At 47.8% G+C, this 23,152-nt stretch overlaps 1 protein-coding gene across 3 annotated transcripts in view; it reads left to right on the top strand.

The window, feature by feature from the left end:
- Positions 1-5,274: 5,274 nt before the first annotated feature.
- Positions 5,275-23,152, top strand: part of L1CAM (L1 cell adhesion molecule) — a 116,439-nt gene continuing 98,561 nt past the window's right edge. For all 3 annotated transcript variants that reach the window (XM_063119349.1, XM_063119350.1, XM_063119351.1), the window contains exon 1: positions 5,275-5,397. In XM_063119349.1, the coding sequence (XP_062975419.1) occupies positions 5,336-5,397 (62 nt within the window). In that variant the 5' untranslated portion in view covers positions 5,275-5,335. The remainder of the gene's footprint in view (positions 5,398-23,152) is intronic.

Consider the following 23,152-nt stretch of genomic DNA (forward strand, 5'->3'; position numbering starts at 1 on the left):
GCCCTCGATAGAATGGGTGATATGGGGCGCGTGTGACCTCCAAACAGACCCCCCCCCAAGTCCAGCAAATCGGACTAGCCGGCTGCCTCCCTCCTCTGAAGTCCTTTCCCTCGCCCCACAGCCGAGAACGGAGTCCTGCCGACCACCTACTTCCCCTTCTGCATCATCCTTTCGCCCCCTCCAGCAGCTGAGAAGAGGAAAACCCAGGAGTCCGGCTGGGGGGGGGAATGGGGGGGCGATTTCGTCCAGCTACGAAGAAGGGACCCAGGCGTCCTGCCCCCCCCGCACCTCTTCATCTGCTATAACCCCTTCCCGCCGCCGCCGCCATGAGCTGAGAACAGAAGCCTGCGTGAACCCCACCCCAACCCCAACCCCGTCTCCCCAACCTCTCGGTGCAACACGGCAGGGTGCGGGTGTGCTCCCCAATGCGCCGATGCCCCCCCCCCCGACACACCTCTGGCTACGGGGCCCAGGCGGAGCCGGGAGGGGGGGAGGAGGAGGGACGAGGGCAGGGCGGGGCCCGGAGGGAGGGGACTCGCCGCCGCTGCTGATGCCGATTATGTCACATCGATCAGACTCTGCAGCAGCAGCAGCAGGGGCCGGCGAGGCGGCGGCGGCGGCGGCAGCAGCAGCAGCAGCAGCAGCGCGAGCGGAAGGGACGGGCGCGGCTCAGGTAGGGAGACAGGGCAGGCGGCAGCCGGGGAGGGAGAAAGCCCCCCGCCCTCCCCCAGCCCTCTGCAGGGCTATGGGGTGGCTGGGTGGGAGAGGAAGGTGGGTCAGGGATGTCCTTCTGGCTGGGAGGTGTGTCCCTCCCCCCTCCCAGTCTTTGTCAGAATCTGGAGAAGGAATGATGGGGTCTCCCCCCCAAATGTGGAGTGTAAAGGAGAATGGCGCCTTTCTCAAGTGGCCGTGAATTGTTGGGGGGGGATCAGCCCCCCCCCGGTGACCCCCAGCTAGAAGCATTTGCCTTCGATGCGCGTATAGGATAAGTTGCTGGAGTGGGGGGGGGGGCGGCGGCGGCGTGGGAATGGTGTCCCTGGGTCGAGAACTCCTCCCGGGTGCAGGTGCTGGTGGGTCGTGCGTGTGGTTTCGTTGCAATGGGGAAGGTGGGGTGGAGGGGTGAAAGGGGCCCCCCTCCGGAGGGTGGGGGAGGCGGTCCCCTTTAGTCTATGGGAATGTTTGGGAAATGCAAGCCCTGCCTTAAATCAGTGGCCACCTTGACATCTCAGGGGAAGATGCCTGGCCGGGGCTCCTTGGGACAGGACTAAGGTGTGTGCAGAGAGAGAGGGGTGGTGGTGCATCAGGGCACCTTGTGTGTTAGAGATGTGTGCCAAGGATGGGGCTGTGTCAGGGATACAGACCCTGTGCACTCATTGTATGTCAGGGGCAACCTTATGCCAGGGTGCCAGAGGAGCCAAGGTTTTCTGCAGGATGGGGGATGTGTGCTAGAGGGGTTGTGCCAGGCGTATTTGGTGTGTGTGTAAGAGAGAGCGCGGGAAAGAGGGGGGGGATGGAATTTCAGAATGGTGTGTGCTGATGAGATTCTGTGGATGTCTGCACTGAAAGGGGTGTGTGTGTGTGTGTGTGTGTGTGTGTGTGTGTGTGTGTAACCAGCACAGACATGGACCTCGGGTGTGTGAAAAGAGGAAGCATTGTGCTGCTGGTGAGGATGCTGTGGGAATTGCGGGCGACGTGTGGGGCAAAGATGTTGAGTTATGGTTGTGGAGTGAGTATTAAAAGGGTGTGGCGGCTGGATCACGGCCTAAAGCAGGAGGTGGTACCATGGATGTCGTCACCCTTGCCGGTCGGTGGGAGGAGATGGCCTGCTTCAGGCAGTAGATTTGGGGAGACCGTTAAAGACCAGCAAATATAATTATCTATCATATATACACATACCAGGATTGGGGCACACACGCTTGAAACACCATTTGCACTTTCTTCTTCTGGCAGGGCTTTTTCTTTTTAAAATACAGTTTGCGTGTGTTTGTGTCTGACAGTAGCTGTATGAAACGTGTGTAGGAGGTGGTTGCTTGGAGAAAGGCATTGCTCTGTTTTGGAGGCGTTGTGGGAGGTTTTGCTATTCTGGGATGACTGTAAAAGGCACTGAATCATAGCAATGGGAGTGTGGTTACAGGTGTGTGTGTGTGTGTGTGTGTGTGTGTGTTTATATATACAGGTTGTGGGTTGTGCTTGTGCGGTCATGGAACCCAGGGGTAGTTGGGTTGTGTGTGTGTGAAAGACAACAGGCTTGTTGGGGTTGTAGAGATTGATTTTTGTGGTGAGAGAGATAATTATCGGATGGATTGTGTGTGTGTGTGTGAAGGGACTATATTATGTAGAACAGGGAGGGGCAGCTGGTCTGGGGTCATTGATATGTCGTGTTTGTGTAGTATTGCTTTTCTGTACCTGTTGGGGTGAGTCTGAGGTCCTCAGTGGTTTGGGGTGTGTGTGTGTGTGTGTGAAGAGTTGGCCTGAAGGCATGTGCAACAGGGCAACCTGTGTGTGACACATCAGTTTGAATGACTGGCAGGTTTCTAGGTCTGTGTAAGTTGTCCAGTGCAAGTCGTTGGGTCCTGTGTCTCAGACCACTTAAATATAATTTCATTAAACATGTGAAGAGTGGGTTATGCATACTGGAGTGTGCATTAGATTGTGTGTGTGCACGCGTGTTGCTTCTTCATTGTGTGTGTGAGAGAGAGAGGTGGGTAAAGAAGCAGTCTGTGCATTGTGTAAGTGAAGGCAGCTATGTATCTGAAACTGTACAAAATGTCCAGTTTTGTGTACATAATGTGCTGGGGATGCAAAGTGTCACTGAGGATGTTTCCTCGAAGTGGAAAAGTGCCAGGATGTTGTTCCTGGACTGAGTGGCTCTTGGTGCTGTGCTCTGCGTACACAGTGTGTGCAACAGGTCTTTGTTTCAGCAAGAGCTCATCCTGACTCAGCCTTAAATGCTGCTTGGCAAAGGCCTGGAACCTTCAGATGCGAGGACTTCCGATTTGAAGCCCTAAAGACGAAGCGAGCGCCCTAGAGCACATGCAGGCCACACTTATGTCACCACTTGCCACTCCTGACTTGCTAGCACTGAAGGTGCAAATGAGCCCTCTTTCTTTAAAAAAATCAACTCCTACATAGGAGAGGTTGGGAGAGGTGGTTCGCCCTGTCTCCACTTTGCTACATCGCTCAGTCTGTTCATCGGTGTGTTGCTTGTATTGGGTGGGGCCTGTGGGCGCTTATGGTGTTTTTCTGTGTACATTTGTAGGGATGTGGGTTAGGCACATCCCAGTGTTCCTGAGATGGGTGGGGTGTCTGGGGACTTGATCGAAGCTACATGCGTGATGAGTGTGGTGCCACACACACAAAGCTCTGCTTGTACCAGGTTCCTGTCTGCTCCTCTTCCAAGTGCAGGACCAGTGCTCTCTTCAATTATGGTAAAACCGCAGTTAAAGCAGGAGTGCCTTTAAACATGTGCAGGGTGCTCTTCCCTTGCCCCTGACTAATTGCAGCGGGGAACAGAGGTAAATGAAGACTGAGTTAAAGAGCCTGTAACCTTCCAAGCAAGGTGTCATTTTTTTTTAAAAAAAGTATGCCTTGCCCATTCTTGCAGGGCATGGCCAACTCATCACCATCTTTAGGGAAACGCTATCCATGATCCGTCCAAGCTCTCTTCTTGTCCTATCCCAGGCAGCAAAATCTAGGGGTCACTGCCTTTCCCAAGAGAAAGAGGGAAGAATTAAGGCCCTTTTGCTTCACCAAGTGATCAGCTGTAAAGAGGGACCAGAATGTTGCTCTGAAACACCTTGGATTCTCCTTGGATTCCAGTGGGGGGGGGGAATTCATTGCTGGACTTCAGTGTGGATGCTTCCTTGTCAGAGAGACCTCCCTTATAGGGCACTGCAAACCAGAAAACTCACATTTGTGATGGTTTATCCTGTCCCCTCACAGTCTTCTCCTGTCCCTGCATGAGAGAGGGCCCAAATAAATGGAATGAAGGACAGTTTCATTCCCTTTTTGATAACAGGAGGTTGGAAATAGTTGACTTTGATGCTAGAGTTTGGTTGCTTAATGTTCTTTCCCCCACTCCACTCCTTCCACATTAGTCTGTAAGATGGGGCAGGGAATAGATCTGGGAGACCCGCATTAAAATTTGGAAGGGGGGGGGGAATCAGCAGAAGTCTAACTCTGTGTGTGTGTGTGTGTGTGAATCCCTGCCAGTCCAGCAATTCTCTGAGCTAGTAGATAACATCTGTCGATACCCCAGTCCTTGGGTTCCTACCAGACCAGAGGCAGTTTAATAAACTCCACACACCAATCAACTGGGTATTTAGGAAAATAAATGGAAATCAAGGACATATTTTGCCCTGAGAGATTAAGAAAGAAAGACCCCCCAAACTGGGCAAATTCACATGAATGGGAGGGGAATTGTATCCTTGGGAGTTAAATAATCCCAAATCTTAGTTGGAGGAAATCAGTGTTTTTGATTTTTTTGGTATTTGGAAACAACAGGGGCTGGGGGTGGGTGGGGGGGGTGAGGGAGAGAGAGAAACATGTTTCTATCTCATTATTTTTTTGGCAACTCACTGCATTGTTTGGTTGTCTGGCTGGCTTCCTTATTAGGGAGATGCTATTTAATTATTGCTTTTATCTGCCTAATAATAACAGGGGAGTGCTAATATCCAAACACATAATTCTGGTCTTGGGGTAGTAATTCGCCTTCTGCATTTCTGCTAAGAAAACAAATAAATCCTATTTAACATAGACTGGATCTACGTAGAGAGGCACTTCATTGAATTTCTGGCTCCCAGTTGCCTTTCTGTCTCCCGATTCTCCATTCTAATCCCAAGGAAAGCCAAGATGTTTGCCTTGTCCAGGTTATATGAATAGATCTGTTTTTCGGCCTCCAGACTAAAGTCCAATTTGTGTCATCCTCGGAGCGCTGCCAGGCTTGGGGAGAGAATGTCCTATGGGTGATTTTGTCTGATTTAGGTCAGGTGCTTTAGTGCCAACCTCGCTTAATGATTAACACCTTTCCCCTTTCTGGAGGAATGGAAGCTAACCCCAAATGCCCCTGGTCTGTCCCTCTTTCTCCCAGGCGTGACAGGTTGTGATGGACTGGGGATGGGCGGGCAGCAGGTGGCAATTGATTTACAGGAGGAATCTGTCTGAGGCAGGAGTTGTGGCAGGGAGGGGGCTGATGGTAGGGAAACAGAATGGATAGCTATATGTTGCTGGGCAACGGGGGATTATGGTCTGGCACGTTCCCCATCAATCCACCTTGTCAATAGAGGTGGAGCAGGATGGAGAGAAATACCAAGGCCCAGCCTCCTCAGCTGCAGGGATGCCCTCCGTCCTGACCCACGGCTCTTTCTGTTGTCAGATCACCCGCCTTCATTTCTCCAGGTTTGTCAGTGCCCCACGCTCCTAGTTTCCAGCCCTCTCTCCTCCTCCTCCTCTTCCTGATCCCTGCTCTTGTCTCTTCCATCCGCGTTAGGTCTTGGTCTCTCTTTCTTCCTGTTCCATGAAGGACTCTTTGTTCCTAGGATTCCCTCTCCCTGTGTATCAGCGGCATTGTCCCCAGACTTGCGCTTCCCAAAGCAGCAGGAAGGGAGGCTAATGCCCCTTTCTTTTTAGGGTTTTTTGGGGTGTGGGGAGGTAGGTGGAGGGGGCTGTGATTCTTGTAGCTTCAGCTACCCCACAGCCTGGGGCTGGGGTGATCCTAAACACTGCCTGGGCTGACGTGGCTGTTTCACCTACACCATATGTCAGCCCCACCCGGGCTTTGCACCTGTACATGCATCCCTGTAACCAGACCCAGAGTGACTCATTTCCTTCTCGTCCCTTTTTCAACCCTGCTAATTTGCCTGGCTGGAATCTCTGCGTCCCCCACTCAGCACCTGCAGGGATAAACCCAGAGAACAGGAGGGGCAAGGGTTGGGTTCCCAGCATATGCCCCCTCCTTTTGCTCCCTGGCATCCTTGGCTCCTACTGCAACTCAGCCTTCCACATCCCTACAAATATACACAGATGGGTTGACTCCAACTCCCATTATCCCCACTTAGCACTGGAGGGTGTCAGGTTGGGGAAGCCTGCTCCGGATGTTTTGGCTGACCACTTCCAGCAGCCCCACCCAGCATAGCTAATGATTGAGGATGATGGGCATTGTTGTCCAGAACATCTGGAGGGGCGTAGGTTGGGTAGGGTGACCATATGAAAAGGAGGACAGGGCTCCTGTATCTTTAACAGTTGTATTGAAAAAAAAGGAAATTTCATTAGGTGTCATTTGTATATATGGGGAACCTGGTGAAATTTCCTCTTCATCACACCAGTTAAAGCCGCAGGTGCCCTGTCCTCTTTTAAATCTGGTCACTCTAGTATAGCTCCTGCACTTTAACTGTTGTGATGAAGAGGGAATTTCACCAGGTTCTCCATATATACAAATGACACCTGCTGAAATTCCCTTTCCTATGCCACTGTTAAAGATACAGGAGCCCTGTCCTCCTTTTCATATGGTCACCCTAAGGTTGGGGAAGGCTCTTGAAGAAACAGAGCCTATTTCGTTCCATTGCACCCGTCAAAAGTCCTGCTGGGGGAATGAGACCTTTTGCCCTTGCTTCGACAGACGCTGGGGCTAGATCCCAGGTGCCCTGGTGCTGAGTCCTCTTTATTACGGGAAGTTGGAAGGGCCCCTTCTCTTCAAAGACCAGGCTATCTATTTGCCTGCCTGAATCCCTTTCTATCCATCAGTGTAGTCTAGTCTGCAGTGAGCCACAAACAGACATAGCTGAAAATAGAGGTGGACCTACCGCCCTTGCAATTAGCCAAACGATTGGCCCAATTAAGAGTTGCCTACAGGTGAGCAAACACAAGCAGAGAAGCTTAGATCACTGAAAGAGAGCTGGGCTAGGCTGTTGATGATCTGCAAATGACTAATATAGGCACGTTGGAGCAGAAGAGCTAGTAAAAATATGTGTGTTTCTGAGTTGACCACATCATGCAGGGTGTCATTAAGAGTTGGCAGAGTGAGATACAAACTGGACCCATGGAGTTTCCCATACAGGTCCTATTGAAAAGAACCACAGACAATATCCCATTCAATGGGTCTTGGATAGAAGAACTTCTTGGTGGATTGCCCTGTTTTAATAAGCAGATGGGTGTGTGTGTGTGTGGGGGGTGTCATTTGGAATTTGTCACTCAGACACCATAATGTTTTGTGCTGGCCCTGTCCAGATGATCTGGGTCACTCACACTAGAGGGAAAGTAAACCTACCTGAAATAAAATATCACCACCACCACCACCACCACCAACAACATCTCAACATAATTTTATTTATTTATTTATTTTGACATTACTGGCCAACCTGATTTGGGGGACATTTTCTATTTTCGCTCCAACTATAGCTATCAATCTGAACCTGAGCACAACCCATTGGGTATGATGTCTGCCCTGTCTTTCATTGAGGCAATTCTTGATCCTTCAGAGGAAGTGGCAAGGTATTTCTGGACAAAGTAGTTTGATTTGGGCCCAAAATCCAGGGCAATTTCCTGTCCGAAGCAAATATGAACCCCTCCCCCACATCTTGCTGCATGTAGGGACAGCAATTGTGTTTCTTCCTCAAGCACCTTCCTGTTAGGCTGTTTCTCCTGTTAAAATGAAGGGAGGATGCCACAAGTGTGTGTGTAGGAGAGAGAGAGAGATTTTCTCTCTTTGACCCAAGGGACAATAGGGTCTGGTTTTGGGAAATCATGTTTCCTACTGGAGGTTTTTCCAGTTGGAGTCCCTTCCCCCTGCTTCATAATGACATATGAAGATTTTTGCTGTGTTTATTTGTGTGGAGAGAAGGAAAGGAGGTTACAATCTGGAAAACTGGGCATAATTTCTCCCATGTATGGAGGGTCTGATGTGTAGGTGGCGGAGTTCTTCTAAGAGGATTTTCCTGGAACTCCTGGGATTCTGCCACCCCAAACATATGTCTATTGGTTAGGCCCTGCCCTATGAAACTGAGCCAAGAGTTCATCATTTTCAGCTTCTAGGAGGTAACAGGGCTGCCGGCAGTCCACATGTGTCATATTCTTTCCACTGGTGTGTGTGTGTGTGTGTGCACTCTATATTCCAGGCCCTCTTGCAGCTGTGTGGGCAGGACACCTCACAGGACACCTCTCTTGTTCTCCTGAATGTGAATTCACCTAGGGGAAGATTACCTGCTGTCACAATCATTTAGGGTTGTTAATGAGCATCTAATTGGTCGGATGTGAGGAGGCTGAGAAAGGGAGGCCTTTGACTGGGAAGGCCCACAATCTGGGAAGGGTGGATTCCTGCATTGAGCAGGGGGTTGGACTCGATGGCCTTGTAGGCCCCTTCCAACTCTGCTATTCTATGATTCTATGATTCTATGATCTCTTGAATTTTCTCCACAGCCTACTCTGAGTGGGCCCAGAGCCAAGTCCCGCCTGGGCTGGAGCTGGCTGCATTGGGAGGTTCTCTCCCTAGCTTTCTACTGGGACCCTGCAGGATGAGTGGCAGAGTGGGGGATAGGAGACAGACTTCTGGGGCTCTGTAGTCATCATGTGGCCTGCACTGCCATCACTGCTCTGGAATCCGGGTCCAAAAACAATTGGCGCCTTGTTGTACGCTCGCTGCGTGTTGTTCTCCGGACGGCTCTGCTGCCCCCAAGTTTCCGCTGCCTCACCCTCGGCCTGGCCTGGCCTCAGGGCATCTTGGCTACAAAGAGGGTTTGATCAGGGCTCCAAGCAAAAGTTGGTGGGATTTAGCTTTGGTGGGTCATTGAGAGTGGGGTGAGGAGGAAAAGCTGGAAAGGGGAGGGGTGTTCAGCCAAGCAGTGCAGAGAGACAGGTGGCAGAAAGACAGGGCAGGAAGGGACCTTGGCTTTGTGCCTCTTGTTCCACCAGGAGTATGACTCAGACTGTTCCAAGAAGCAGGACTTCCCACACGGAACCCTTTTCCCAGAAAGAGGAGGCCCACCACAAGACGGCTGCTGGCCTGTGTCCCAATGATTCCCAGATGGTGTGGACATAACGTTTTGCAAATGAGTGAAACATAGACTTGATCTGCTGAAATGTCCACACACTCCCATTTCTCTTTTGGGACTGAGGGACAAGAATCAGGGTCACCCACAGGCCACTTTTAATTGCATTCCCACAACTGCAGAAATGGGACTTGAGAATCTGCCTACAAAAATCCAGATGGATGCTTTTTGTGTGTTTTCACCCTGTATCTAGGAGTGACCAGATTTCACATTTCAATGCAGCTTTGGAAAAGAACATCCTAATTGCCCATTAGTGCTTTGTGTTGTCGTAGTCCCCCGCCATAAATTGGGTCTAAAGGGTAGTTCCATTTATCAGAGAACTGTTTAATATACAATCCTTATTTAATTTTAAATTCATAGTAATCCTGCAAGGCTGGATTGCTATGATGGTTGATCACTCTTACAAGTGGAAAACTGATGCTGGTAGATTAGTAAAATGGTTTCATTTTACAGTTGGGGAAAGGATGCTGGTAGATCTGTACATAAGATTGCCTTTAGTTGACTTTTCCATTTCAAAACCCTGGTAATATTTCAGCATTCAGGGTCCATACTATCAATTCCAAATGTATTATGGGATCCTGGGTGGCAGCAGACTAAAGATCATACCCTTTCACTCCTGGTTTAATATTCTGTAATACCTCCAAACCCCTGTTTATGTCCTTGTAATTGTGAATATGAATCTAAACTAGCCTTTCTCAAGCAGATGCCCTCCAGATGTGCTGGACGACGATGTCCATTATCCCTGTCCATTGACCATGCTGGCTGGGGCTGATAGGAGTTGAAGTCCAAAACATTTGCAGGTCACCAGGTTGAGGAGGGCTGATCTAGTCCTTCTTCTCCATGGAATAAATACACACTGAGAAAACGGGGGTGGGGGGAGAGGAGCACACAGAGGATCCCACCCTTTTAACTCCATTTAAGTATTGTGATGCAGCTGAGAGTGTGAAAGATGCTGAAGGTGTTTTATTGTGGGGTTACTAATGCACCTCAAATGACCTTGGGTATTCAACCTAGTTTTCATGGCACCTGGCATCTATTCTTAGTCCTGGGAAGAGATTGGAGTGAAGTGGATTGGAGGGGAGGAGGAGGCATCAGAAGTCTAAATGCTCATAATTTCTAGGAAGTGTGGAACAGTCATCTCTGACAACAATCCAGTAAATTGGGGTGGGTGGGGGAGAGAAGAAGGTGGTTTGTTCTGTTTTGTCCACGTTGCCATTTTGTCTACACAAATGGCAAGAACCTAAATGAGTGCCTAGTTGTTTGGGGAGGGTTGTATTTGCCTTTATAGTTTGCAATCTTTCCCCACATCTTAGTAGGGCTGAGAACCATATAACCCCCACTCTTTAGGGAAGGCTGCCCTAATCTGATATCATCCAGATGTTACTGACCCTGTTCAGACAGCACACTAAGCCACAGTGGTTAAGTGTTTTGAGCTAAACATGATGGCTTAGTGAGTCATGTGAACTTAGGGCTGCATCACACCTACTTTTAAAATCTAGTTTTCATCCGTGGTTTCCCCCTCCGTTTCCTTTGCGAGTCGAGCGCTGGGCACTTTCACATCTGTGCATTGTTGCGCACGTTCAGCTCATGTATCTTTTCACCTGGAGCGCTACTATGCTGGCGAAATTTCCCGCCCCGCTCTCTACATTCTCCTTTATTTTTAAAAAAATATTTCTTTATTTCTGCGCAAATACAGTAGTACAGCAGCCTGAAAATGTGCAATTATGGTAAAACAATACACTATACTTTCCCCTAAGAGCATGTTAAACAAATTCCAGTGATAGAAGGAAGGGAGGCGGTTTGTAAGAAGCAGCATGGGCCGAGACTGGTGCTGGTGCTTGGCTTGGGAAAGGTTTACAGGGGAGGAGGAGCGAACGTGCACTGCAGCTGGGGTACTGGGCATGGCAGTGCCTCACTCTATTTCTAAAAAAATATATCTTAACAGCTAGGCTTCTCAATTCTAGGGAGGCGCGGTTGAGCAGTTGAGTGGAGAACCATGGTTATGTAGCCATCATGGTTAGGAATGGTTCACACAACGTGCTACGCCATGGCTCATACGACTCGCTAATCTATAATGTTTAGCTCAAAATGCTTTATCACAGTGGCTTAGTGTGTTGTCTGAATAGGGTCAGTGTGTCTTGTGAACCATTCCTAACCATTCCATAACCATGGTTTAAACATGCTCACTAACCATTTGTTGCAAAAGGGTTAGGGGCCTACCATGGCTTAGTGTGTTGTGTGAAGAGGCCCATAGACTACAACTCCCAACATTCCTGACTATTGGTCAAGCTTGCTGGGGCTAATTGGAGATGCATTCCATCATTGGTGCCCTCCAGATAGGATGGAAGATTGATTTAGCCTATCAACCTTCACAGGGCAGCTTACAATAAGCAATACCAATAACAAGTTACTTAGGGTGACCATGTGAAAAGGAGGACAGGGATCCTGTATCTTTAACAGTTGTATTGAAAAGGGAATTTCAGCAGGTGTCATTTGTATATATGGAGAACCTGGGGAAATGCCCTCTTCATCACCACAGTTAAAGCTGCAGGTATCCTGCCCTCTTTTAAATCTGGTCACAGTATAGCTGCGCAGTAGAGCTCCTGCAGCTTTAATTGTTGTGATGAAGAGGAAATTTCACCAGGTGCTACATGCATACAAATGACACCTGCTGAAATTCCCTTTTCTATGCAACTGTTAAAGATACAGGAGCCCTGTTCTCCTTTTCATAGGGTCACCCTAAAGTTACTAAGATACTAAAATTATCATATAAGGGCTGCAGATAACATAATTATTAAAGAAACTCTAGGCTCATTCAAAAGCTGATTGGATTTTTCTTATTTAAAAAAGTATTTAAGGTTCTTTTAAAAAACCAATAAAGTTGGGGGCAAATGGAAGAGGAAGAGACTTCCATAATGCCATGACAGGGTCTCAGCCCCACTAAGCTTGCAAAGCAATCTGCTTGTAAATATTTTAAATAAATAAGCCCCAGATTGCTCCTCCCCAGGGATACAATCCAATGTAAGTCCTACTCATAATAGACCCTTTTGAAATGAATGGGACTTAAATTAGTCATGACTAACTGGTCATGTTCATTTCAATGGGTCTACTCTAAGTAGGACTCTTATTGGATTTTACCCCAGATCCTGATCCAAAACATAGAGATTTCACCCTGGAATAACCTCAGTTAACAAATAACCAGATAAACACATCATGACCTGAACTGATGCATTTAGGTAAAAGTATGTAATGGAAGAGGGCGCTGTGGTGCTTGATGGGAGTTTATGTACAGCGCTGGTGCAATTAGGTAATCTGTCACCTCTGCATAAATTGGATTCCAACTCCCATTATCTGCTGCCAGCATGGTCATGCTGGGCAGGGATGATAGGAGTTGTAGTCCAACACATACACAGGGTGTCAGGTTGGGGAAGGCTGTTTTAGTCTTACTGCCACCCCACCCACCCCAATTTAGATAGCAATGTATATTCCTGCAGTTACGTCAAACTTTAGTAAACCGGCTCTGCTGGAATTGGGGCCCTCCTGCTCATTCTCCCGAGTGGGGCCCTGTACATCAGGCCCAAAGTCCGACGGAACCAGTGATGTCAGTTGTGGATAAGAGGGCAGAGTGAGCAGATGCATCCCTGAGTTTCAGTCAGAGCTAGTTAGAGCTCTAAACCTGGAACAGATATACTGCCCCACTTAACATGGAAGCTACCAGCCTCCACTGATTGCAGGGGCTCTCCTCTTGCCTTGATACCTGTGTGGAAGAGGAGGCTTCAGAGGTACAGCTTTTCTCTGAACAGCAAGCTGCATCTATCAAACTTCCCTTTTGCACATGATACTTAAAGGTAAAGGAGCCCCGTGGTAGACTTTTGCATCTAGTCACCCTACAGAAAAATGGTATGGTGTGGATACAAAGAGGTGCAGGACCCCAGTTCACCAACTTGAACTCTTTGGAGGATGGGCGGGATACAAATGTAATCCTCATCATTGTAATAAAAAAGCTTCAGGATTTTACAGGGTTCTCTCCCCACCCTCCTTGCATAAGACTGGAGCTTTGCTGAGAGAACTGGAAGGGGCCAATCCCAACGGCTTGGGTCACGATTAAGGGGCATTGTTTTGGAACTGCTCCTTTCCCCTTGATAAATATCCCCCCCCTTCTCTCTCCCTTTTTGGGATTTGCATGTTTTCTTTGGCAAATGAGGCCAAGGGAGGGAAGAGAGGCAGAGGTTGTTAACCCTTCCCGTCTCAAAGCTGAAGACCAAATCTTCCTTTTCAGTCAGCAGCCCTGGATCTGGAGGGGCTTACCAGCCTGTGGTGGTGGGGTTTTGTGTTGAGTGAAGCAGTGGCAAGGATAGGGAACTGAGAGCCCAGCTACCTAGGTTTCTGTTCCTGATTTTGGCAAAAGAGTGTGGGTTTCGTGGTTAGAACAGGCTGGAGCAAAAACCCTCTTGGGTTTTATTCTCCTATGAGCTGCAAGGGTCCTGCCTCTCCCGCCTCTGTCCTTTTGTGTTGTGTGTATGTATGTATTTTAGTGGGCAGAATCTTTTAAGGCCTGTTAGCTTATCTTTGCCCACGGTTGCCATGGAGACCACAGATTGGTCCTGTCCTGTAGGAAAAGGGTGGTTTCCCAAGCAGAGAATTTGCACAATACATGACATGAGACACGCTGCTGGGAAGCACTTGTAAAAATCGACACCCGCCAAAAAAGCAGCGCACGAGCGTGAGGCAAAGTACATGCCCCCATGCTCCCAGCTGCAGTCAAGGAATTGCACAATATGCAAAGAATGGGATCTAAACAAGGGGTCTGGGAGGGCAGGCAGCCATCCCACACTCCACACTCCCAGTTTCTGCAAGCGCTACAGATTTAGAAGACATCCTTAGCGGATGGATTTGCCAAGAGCAGGGCCAGCCCTACCATTAGGCAGAGTGAGGTGGCTCCCTCAGGCAGCAAATCCCTGGGGGGGTGGACGGCAGCAAGATTTTGGAGGGTAGAGCTCTATGTCTACTTCACAGCCTTCCCTGGGCAATACAGCCAGACGACAGTAAAGAAACATTCAACTGCTAGTCTGGTCGGCTGTACATGGAATGCGGCTGTACATGGTCGGCTATACATGGAAACATGGCCTCAGGCGGCAAAATGCCTTGGGATGGCCTTGGCCATGAGACAAGGTGTGATTCCCCCCCTCAGGCAACAGGCCTCGGCCATTATTAAGAGTAGACAGGCAATCCACCAAGGCTAGCCTCATTGAAACGAATGGGGGAACGGACGAGCGTGCTTGTGCACAGCTGCACTTTGCTTTTCAATGGGGTTCATGGGAGAGAACTTTCTGGTGGATCACACCCTAAATGGAGGAGCAGGGGAAGGAGGGGCTGCCATTAGCATTTCCTGCCGCAAGCACCAGAATGTGTTGGGCCAGCCCCAGGATTCTCCCTGTAGCATGCAACATCGACTCTGTGGAAACACACACATAAACAGGAATATTTGGCTGGAGGTGCCAAATGAGAGCCATTCTGGAGCAGGGAACAACAATGGCATTTCAAAGGCCAGATTTAGCTCTGGGGCAGCCTTGGGGTCAATGGCTGCCATTCAGTCCCAGTTCTCTAACTGTAAGACAAGGATGCCAGACTATCCTGATGAATATGGTTAGTTATGAAGAGAAGTGCAAAAGGGAAAGGGAATAGTCCTGGCGCCCTAATGCAACATGTGGCCCTTCAGATATTTTGGCTGATAGTCGTTGCTATCGGCCTTAGCCAGGATAGCTAATAGTGATGAAGTTATAAGCCAAAACATCTGGAGGGCTCCAGGTTACCTACTTCTAGCCTAATGAGACCATGGGAAGAGCAAAACTACACCAGAGCATAATTACAACCAGAGCATAATTACAGGCTTGTGGGATTACTACTACTACTACTACTTCAGCCACATTTCTATCCCACCTTTTTCATCTCACAGGGAACCCAAGGCAGTTTACATGGTTTTCCTCTTCTCCATTTTATCCTACAGCAACCCTGTGAAGTAGGATAGGCTGAGAGTCAGTGGCTGGTCTGGAGTGTGCGCCAGTGAGTTTCATGGCTGAGTGGGGGCTAGAACCCAAATCTCCCGAGTACCAGTCCAACCCTCTAACTACTACCCCACAGTGCCTAGACTTCGGCAGGATCTACACTACTGCTTTATAACAATTTATAATGGTTTTGACAACTGTTTGGGCCCATGACACATTTCATATACCGTTTTCAAACTGTTATATCCTGCTTGGTGTAGATCCTGGAACCCTGAAGTCCACTCACTGGACCTAGCAGCACCAGTGCAAGCTCTCCTGCCCCTGATGTGCCCCTGCCTGCACTCTAAAACAGATTGTGAGTTATGTGAGGGTTGTTTAACCCTCAAATAACCCCTGCCATCTGGATTCGGATGACACGGCAGCCCCCTGCTGAGACTTGCATATTCATAGCTGTGGATTGTAAGTGCTGCTGCACCCACAGTGGACTGTTGTGGACATGAAGGCTGTGATTGTAAATACACTTACTTGGGCAGGGCTGGGGAGAATCCAGCCCTATGTGGTTCCGGAGAAGGCCTTCCCCAGCCACTTTCTCCGGGACGGTGTAAAAGCCGGAACGGAACGGAACAGGCCGGAAGGACCCCATTATATTAAAAAACCATACCAAAAACAGTGGCATGTGTTAGCAACACTTGGGAACAATATTTTAGGACTAAAACCATTCCAATATTATATCACTATTAACCCCAGAACTCCCAAAACAACATCCGGAACAGAATGGGATGGCCGGAACGGCCACTACTGAATGAGCGATATCAACCAAACTCACCATTCATGCATAACTCCATGGCAGGGATGCAATAAGCTACAAAACATCCAAAGAAACTGCGTTCCGATACCCGTTCCACGCATAGCGCATATTGCGCGAAATGGGCCTTAACGGCAACTTCCCAATGAGGTGAGTCAACCAAACCCACCAGACGCATATGACTAGGTGGGACAGATGTAAATAGAACCAAATGTTGCCCCAAAACCACGTTCCGATACCCGTTCCGGGCAAAAGTCCTATATTTTTATTCTGGTTGTGCTTTTTATATTGTATTGTGTATTTGTGCTTTTAACCTGTTGATTGTTTTACTATGATTTTAGATTTTATTACATATAGAAATGTAATAAATAAATAAATAAATAAATAAAATCTCTCCTCACTCAGGTGCTGCACGGGGCGGGGGGTGTGTGTTCCTGGGTGGAAGCTGATCTCTCATTGGTCGCTGGAAGCCACGGGAGGGGGAGGGGCAGGCCCAGCGAGCCTAAAGGCTGCTAGAAAGACCATGCTGCCTCCCTTCGTGCAAATAACTTGCCGCCACCCCACAGCGGCGATGCGGCAGGGTTTGGCGGCGGAGCAGTGCCAACTCGGCGCCATGAAGACAGCCCCATAGTCATTTCTTGGAAGTCCTTTCTAAGCCTTAAAAAAGAAAAAGAAAAAGTGCTTCTGAGAATGTGTGAATGTGTGAATACTATGGGGAATATGACAACCAGCCCCCATGCTTCTAGGATACCAGAGCAGAAAGCATAACCCTCCAGCACAGCTTGACTACTGGCTCCTCTCAGTTTAGCAACTGGGCACTATTGTGCGTTATATAGTGCAGTGAACTGAATGGCAGATGTGGAGCCGGGAAAGAATGCTCCAGCCCTATCCATTGGCCAAAGGAACAAGAGACACCAATTGCTATTCATAGAATCATAGAATCATAGAATAGCAGAGTTGGAAGGGGCCTACAAGGCCATCGATTCCAACCCCCTGCTCAATGCAGGAATCCACCTAGGGTGACCATATGAAAAGGAGGACAGGGCTCCTGTATCTTTAACAGTTGTATTGAAAAGGAAATTTCAGCAGGTGTCATTTTTATATATGGGGAACCTGGTGAAATTTCCTCTTCATCACAACGGTTAAAGCTGCAGGTGACCTGCCCTCTTTTAAATCTGGTCACTAGTATAGCTCCTGCAGCTTTAACTGTTGTGATGAAGCCGAAATTTCATCAGGTTCTCCATATATACAAACGATACCTGCTGAAATTCTCTTTTCTATGCAACTGTTAAAGATACAGGAGCCCTGTCCTCTTTTTCATATGGTCACCCTAAATCCACCCTAAAGCATCCCTGACAGATGGTTGTCCAGCTGCCTCTTGAATGCCTCTAGTGTGGGAGAGTCCACAACCTCCCTAGGTAACTGATTCCACCGTCGCACTGCTCTAACAGTTAGGAAGTTTTTCCTGATGTCCAGCCGGAATCTGGCTTCCTTTAATTTGAGCCCGATATTCCGTGTCCTGCACTCTGGGAGGATCGAGAAGGGATCCTGGCCCTCCTCTGTGTGACAACCTTTTAAGTATTTGAAGAGTGCTATCATGTCTCCCCTCAATCTTGTCTTCTCCAGGCTAAACATGCCCAGTTCTTTCAGTCTCTCTTCATAGGGCTTTGTTTCTAGACCTCTGATCATCCTCGTTGCCCGATCAGCCAGAACACCGGCAAGGGAAGGCCAGACTGGCCTGAAGTGCATTTAAATGCCCATGTGTCGCTCACTACCTTGTTCCAGCCTAGAAAAATGAATCTCCCTCCTCTTGCTTTTCTCTTCATTCCCCTTCCCTTGTGTGTTGTGATTTTAGCCTGTGTCTCTTTTTGATAGAGGTGAGCCACATTGGGAGACCATAATGGTCTGAAAAGCAGGATTAAAATACCATAATCAATCAATCAATCAATCAATCCAGGATTTCCCATGGATGCACTGTCTGCCCTTGGGAAACTCAAATTGTCTCAATGACTGGGTTCACATGATCAGTGCAACTCACCATGTGGGCTACAGTGATTGATTCTGCTGAGTTTCAGCCCATACTGGTGGCCATTTTGAATTCTGTCCTTGGTAGGGGGTTGCCATGGTTTCCTGTGTCATTCAAAGCTGGGCAGCAGGGGTTGTCAGTGGGGGAAACAACCCTCCAATAACCCATAGGATATTATAGATTTAAACTTCCCCTTTGCTGTGATCCTATTCCCTGCAGCTGAGCTGAGAGGCAGGAAACAGCTTAGCAGTGGGGGAAAGGGGGTCAAAAATTATCCAGGGCTGAGTAGAGGAGGTGGGACCTAAGAGGATAGGCTAGTAGGACAGCTACAGCCTATGGGCTGTTAGTTTCCCATCCCTATCTAGATGTTTTAGGATAACCAACTCATATGTATATGTGTGTGTGCATATGAAGATGCACAGCCCATATGTTCTATTTTCAGGTGTCACTATTATATAGCCTTGGCACCCTATTTGTAAAATGGAATTAACCGTGAGTGACCTACCTCAGAAAATTGCTGTGAGAATGGATAAGATAAGGCACCTGTTGTAGACCAGTATGGTGCAGAAGTGTGAACATTGAATCAGGATTATTATTATTTATTTATTTATTACGTTTATATACTGACCCATAGCTGAAGCTCTCTGGGCAGTTTAAAAAGATTAAAAACAGTGAACATTAAAAACAAATACACAAAATTTAAAACCACAAAAAGCATAAAAACAGACAATTTCCATTTAAACAACTATTCTTGGGTCAGTTACGAAAAAACTCAGCATATGTTGTGAAGTGCCTGGGAGAAGAGAAAGTTTTGACCTGGCGCCGAAAAGATAATATTGGCACTAGGCGAGCCTCGTCAGGGAGATAGTTCCATAATGAGATCTGGTTTCAAATCTTTCCCTAGCCCTGGATTTTGATGGGGAAGGTTGTGAGGCAAATTACTCCTTCTGAGGGTGTTTTATTTATTTATTGCATTTTTATACTGCCCAATAGCCGAAGCAATGAGCCGAAGTCAAGAAGGTAGAACCATCAATGGAATAACTTCTAGCTAAGTTAGGGTGACTATATGAAAAGGAGGACAGGGCTCCTGTACCTTTAACGGTTGCATAGAAAAGGGAATTTCAGCAGGTGTCATTTGTATATATGGAGAACCTGGGGAAATTCCATCTTCATCACAACAGTTAAAGCTGCAGGAGCTATACTAGAGTGACCAGATTTAAAAGAGGGCAGGGCACCTGCAGCTTTAACTGTTGTGATGAAGAGGAAATTTCACCAGGTTCTCCATATATACAATTGACACCTGCTGAAATTCCCTTTTCTATGCATCTGTTAAAGACACAGGAACTCTGTCCTCCTTTTCATATGGTCATCCTAGCTAAGTAAGTTGACATGGCAGCACTATCCTAGACATGTTTAAGTCCCGCTGTGTTTCAAATGTCCATGTGCATAGCGTCACCATCTAAAATGAGACGGTACTCTGAAAATAAACCGCTGCCACCACAAACAACTACTTTGTATCTATTCCTAAGCACGAGGGTGATAATTATACATCTGAAAGAATAAACATCAAGATCTCTATTTACGAAGCATCTTCTGCACAGCATACAATGGGTTTACACCTCATGTAGAAGAACAGAAGCAAAGAATCCTAGAATCTTCTAATCCTAGAGTTGGAAGGGTTCTTGGATGCCCTGTGGCATGATGCAGGAAACCCAGAACTGGAGCATCCCTGTAAATGGCCGCCCAGCCTCTGCTTGGAGACCTCCAGGGAGGGAGAGCTCACCCATCCTTCTTGGCTGCACCTTGTACTCCATACTATTTCATATTAATATCCAAATATCTCCACTTCCACTCCTCCAGCCGTTCAGAAGAATGCAGAAGGGCGGGAGAAAAAAAATCTACCCCTTTGAGGGAAATATTGCAGTTAAATGAGCAGGGGAACTAATCTTGTATTAACAACCGAGAGTTTTGTGGCACCTTAAACTGAATTAAAGGGATTGTGGGGACATAATTAGTGTGGGATAGTTAAGGACTTGAATATTCTGAGTGCTGGGCTGTAAATGTTAGAGGGAAGGAAGTCGGTGAAAGATGGGAACCTCAGCATCAAAAAGCGTGTGTGGGGCAGGGCAGGAGCAAGGTGCAAGAAGGGGGGTTGGCCCCACCCTGAGAATTTCTGACCCCACCCCCATCCTACTACAGAAGAAACTGATTGCTGTGAGCTGAAGAGCTTCTAATCCCCCTGGCCTTTCACTTTCCTATTAAATGCTCAAGGCACAGATAAACCTCTAAACAAAAGCGCAAGAGATCCAGTTAATTCCAGAGGATTGGAGGGGCTCCGCTTGGTGGATCTTTAACAGATGAGATGGGATAGCTCTCCTCTAGGGGGAGTCCTGTTGGATCGTAGACAGGCTGCTTTCAAGGAAGGGTGGAAATGAGCTCTGGGAATAGCTCTCTCTGATCTATGGTTGGGAGAGACAGATTTGGGGTGAGTCGGTATTTACTTGCTGGGATGGGGGCAAAAGGTAGGCTAACAGCCCCTTTCCCCCAAGCAGGGTGGGTGGGTGATACTATGATGCAGGAGGGAAGGAATAAATTAGCTAAAAACAGGGCTGCCAGTTTTAAAGTCCTACAACTCCTACATGGCTGGCTGGAGTGATGCTGTAGTAGAACTTCTTTCTGTCTAAACATGCATAGTATTGCACCCTAAATGAGTCAACATAAGCTTTAGCAGATTAACTGGTAATGGCAAATTTTAATCAGTGAAACTAAGAATTAAGGGTTCACTTTTCTTTGTTGAGGTTGGGGGGGGCGGTTTTTTGTGTTGCTAGAACAGAGAATTTAAAAGAAAAAAATTAAAATTGGCCTTCCCCTCTAACAAGAAGTTGTAGCTTTTGCTTATTGATTTGTACAAACTGAGGGGGCTTAATCATCCTGAGTCAGACGGCGGGTCCGTTTGGCCCTTGGCTGCATACTGGTAGCTCTCAAATTCTTTCGCTGGAGTTGCTGGGGACCAAATCTAGAATGTTCTGCATACAAGTCATGTGTTCTAGCAATGAGCACTGAGCCCTCCCCTAATTTAATTTGATGTTTTGTTCAGTCTGAGTTCTTGGCAGTATTTTGGCAATAAATTTAAGCAATCAATCCTTGAATTGGGTTCAAGGGCAGATGACTAATCAATCAGCTTGAATTTCTTGAATGGGTTGATAGTTCTAGTTAAAAGGATATTTTATTTTATTGCTACAGGAGATACCGGCTATAGCACGCTCTTGAGAAATGGGTGTATGTGTGTCTTCAGAGGATACAAAGGGGTTCTCCGTATGTGAAGGGAAGCTGTCACGGTATACAAGTGGCTGAGGTGGGAAGCCGCTGTAACCCACGGAAGCATCTTCACATTCTTTGATCAGGGCCTGTCATCAGATCCCTTCAGCCCATCCCCCACCCATCCCTACCCTACTTCCAGCTCCTGTTAAGGGGGCTTTTGACAAGGCCTGTCACCTACTTCATTAATTCTCCTGCTTCCAGGATGTTTGTTTTGCCAAGGGAGAGGAAATATGAAAAGGTTAAAAAAGGGGGGTTGGGGTTGGGGGCAGGGCTGGGTCACAGAGAAGCAGCGAGGGGTGAGGTGAATGGAAAGAGCAGGGGGGCGGTTGTGAATAGGAGACCAGACCTGGATAGATGGGAGGATTGAGACTGGAAGGAATGCATTCTGTGTTTCTGGGCTGGCCCAAGACATGTTCATTTCTGAGGCCGAAAACCCAACTGGAACGTTAACTATGTTGTGGGGGTGATTAAGCAATCTAGAATAAACACATTCCTTCTGACTGGCTTACATGGGGCCAACCCATGTAAGAAGTTCCCCAAGGGGAACTTCTGTTCAACAGCCCAGGAGCTGCTTTTGCCGTGAGCAGGCATTGCCTCATGCTCTGAATATCCTGAAGATGGAACTATAGATTAATCTGGAGCAGTCTGGGAAGGTTTTGCCCATGCATGAACATGCACTTGTGTGTATTCTCTGCCCTTTTTGTGTGGCCTTGCTCTCTGGAACCATCTGCCGCTAGGCTCAGAGGGGCGGTGTCTGATGTTGTCACCTGGAATGGTGCCAAGCTCAGTTAGCCCTTCTGGTTGGCAGGATACCTGCCTGCCACCAGAGCATCTGCGTACCATGTTTGAGGAGCTGACTGCTGACCCAGGACCTGCTGCGAAAACTATGGCAGAGGAGGGGGGTGGAGCTGAATCAGCTTTGGATGGAGCCTAAGGCAGGAGCCCAGGCTACAAATCCAAGTTCTTAACCACTAGGCATCAATTGTTTTTCTTTTATGCAGTCATGAGGGCTAGAAACCTTGTTACATCAAGCAAATGAACACTGGAATTTTCAGAGCTATGTTGAGCAACATATTTATGGCCCCTTAACTCCCATCATGCCTGTTGATCTTTTTTTTTTTTTTTTTTTTTACTTGGGAAGAGTTTATTTAATTTCATTTATATCCCACATTTTTTCCTCCAAGGAACCCAAAGTGGCATGCATAATCCTCCTCCTCTGCATTTTATCCTCACAACAACAACCCTGTGAAGTAGGTTGGGGTAAGAGCCTGTGACTGGCCCAAAGTCACCCACTGAGCTTCCATGGCCGAGTGGGGACTAGAACCCGGATCTCCCAAGTCCCAGTCCAACACTCTAACCACTGCATTACACTGGGTGGTGATATAAGTTAGTGGGCTTCAGGTTGGTTAGCTGAGGGGTGCACAATCTCTCCAGGAACAGAGCAGGGTAAACTTGAGGGGGGCATCTATAGAGTGATGATGTATTGGGGGGGTTCTAGGACCTTTGGCCCTTTGGGGCAAGCAAAATCCAACTCTCTGGGTTTTCCCAAAAACCCTCCCCCCAACCATGTTGCTTGGTGATTTCCCAGCTTCTGTGCAGTTTCCCCCCCATTTTCAAAGGTTGAAATGTCTCTCTTAAGGCTTAGTTGCTGGCAGTCAGAGCTTTCATTTAAAACATGCTGGTATTTTCAGTATTCTGGCCCCGCCTGTTTGCCCATGGCCCCAACGACCACTGGAATATGGACCCCGAGTCAGAATTTTCCAAACTGGTATTCGGTGTTCATCACAACAGTTAAAGCTGCAGGAGCTATACTGCAGCTATACTGTGACTAGATTTAAAAGAGGGCAGGGCACCTGCAGCTTTAACTGTTGTGATGAAGAGGAAATTTCACCAGGTGCGACATGCATACAAATGACACCTGCTGAAATTCCCTTTTCTATGCAACTGTTAAAGA

The sequence above is a fragment of the Elgaria multicarinata genome, chromosome 3 (assembly GCF_023053635.1).
Source record: "Elgaria multicarinata webbii isolate HBS135686 ecotype San Diego chromosome 3, rElgMul1.1.pri, whole genome shotgun sequence".
Lineage (NCBI taxonomy): Eukaryota > Metazoa > Chordata > Lepidosauria > Squamata > Anguidae > Elgaria > Elgaria multicarinata.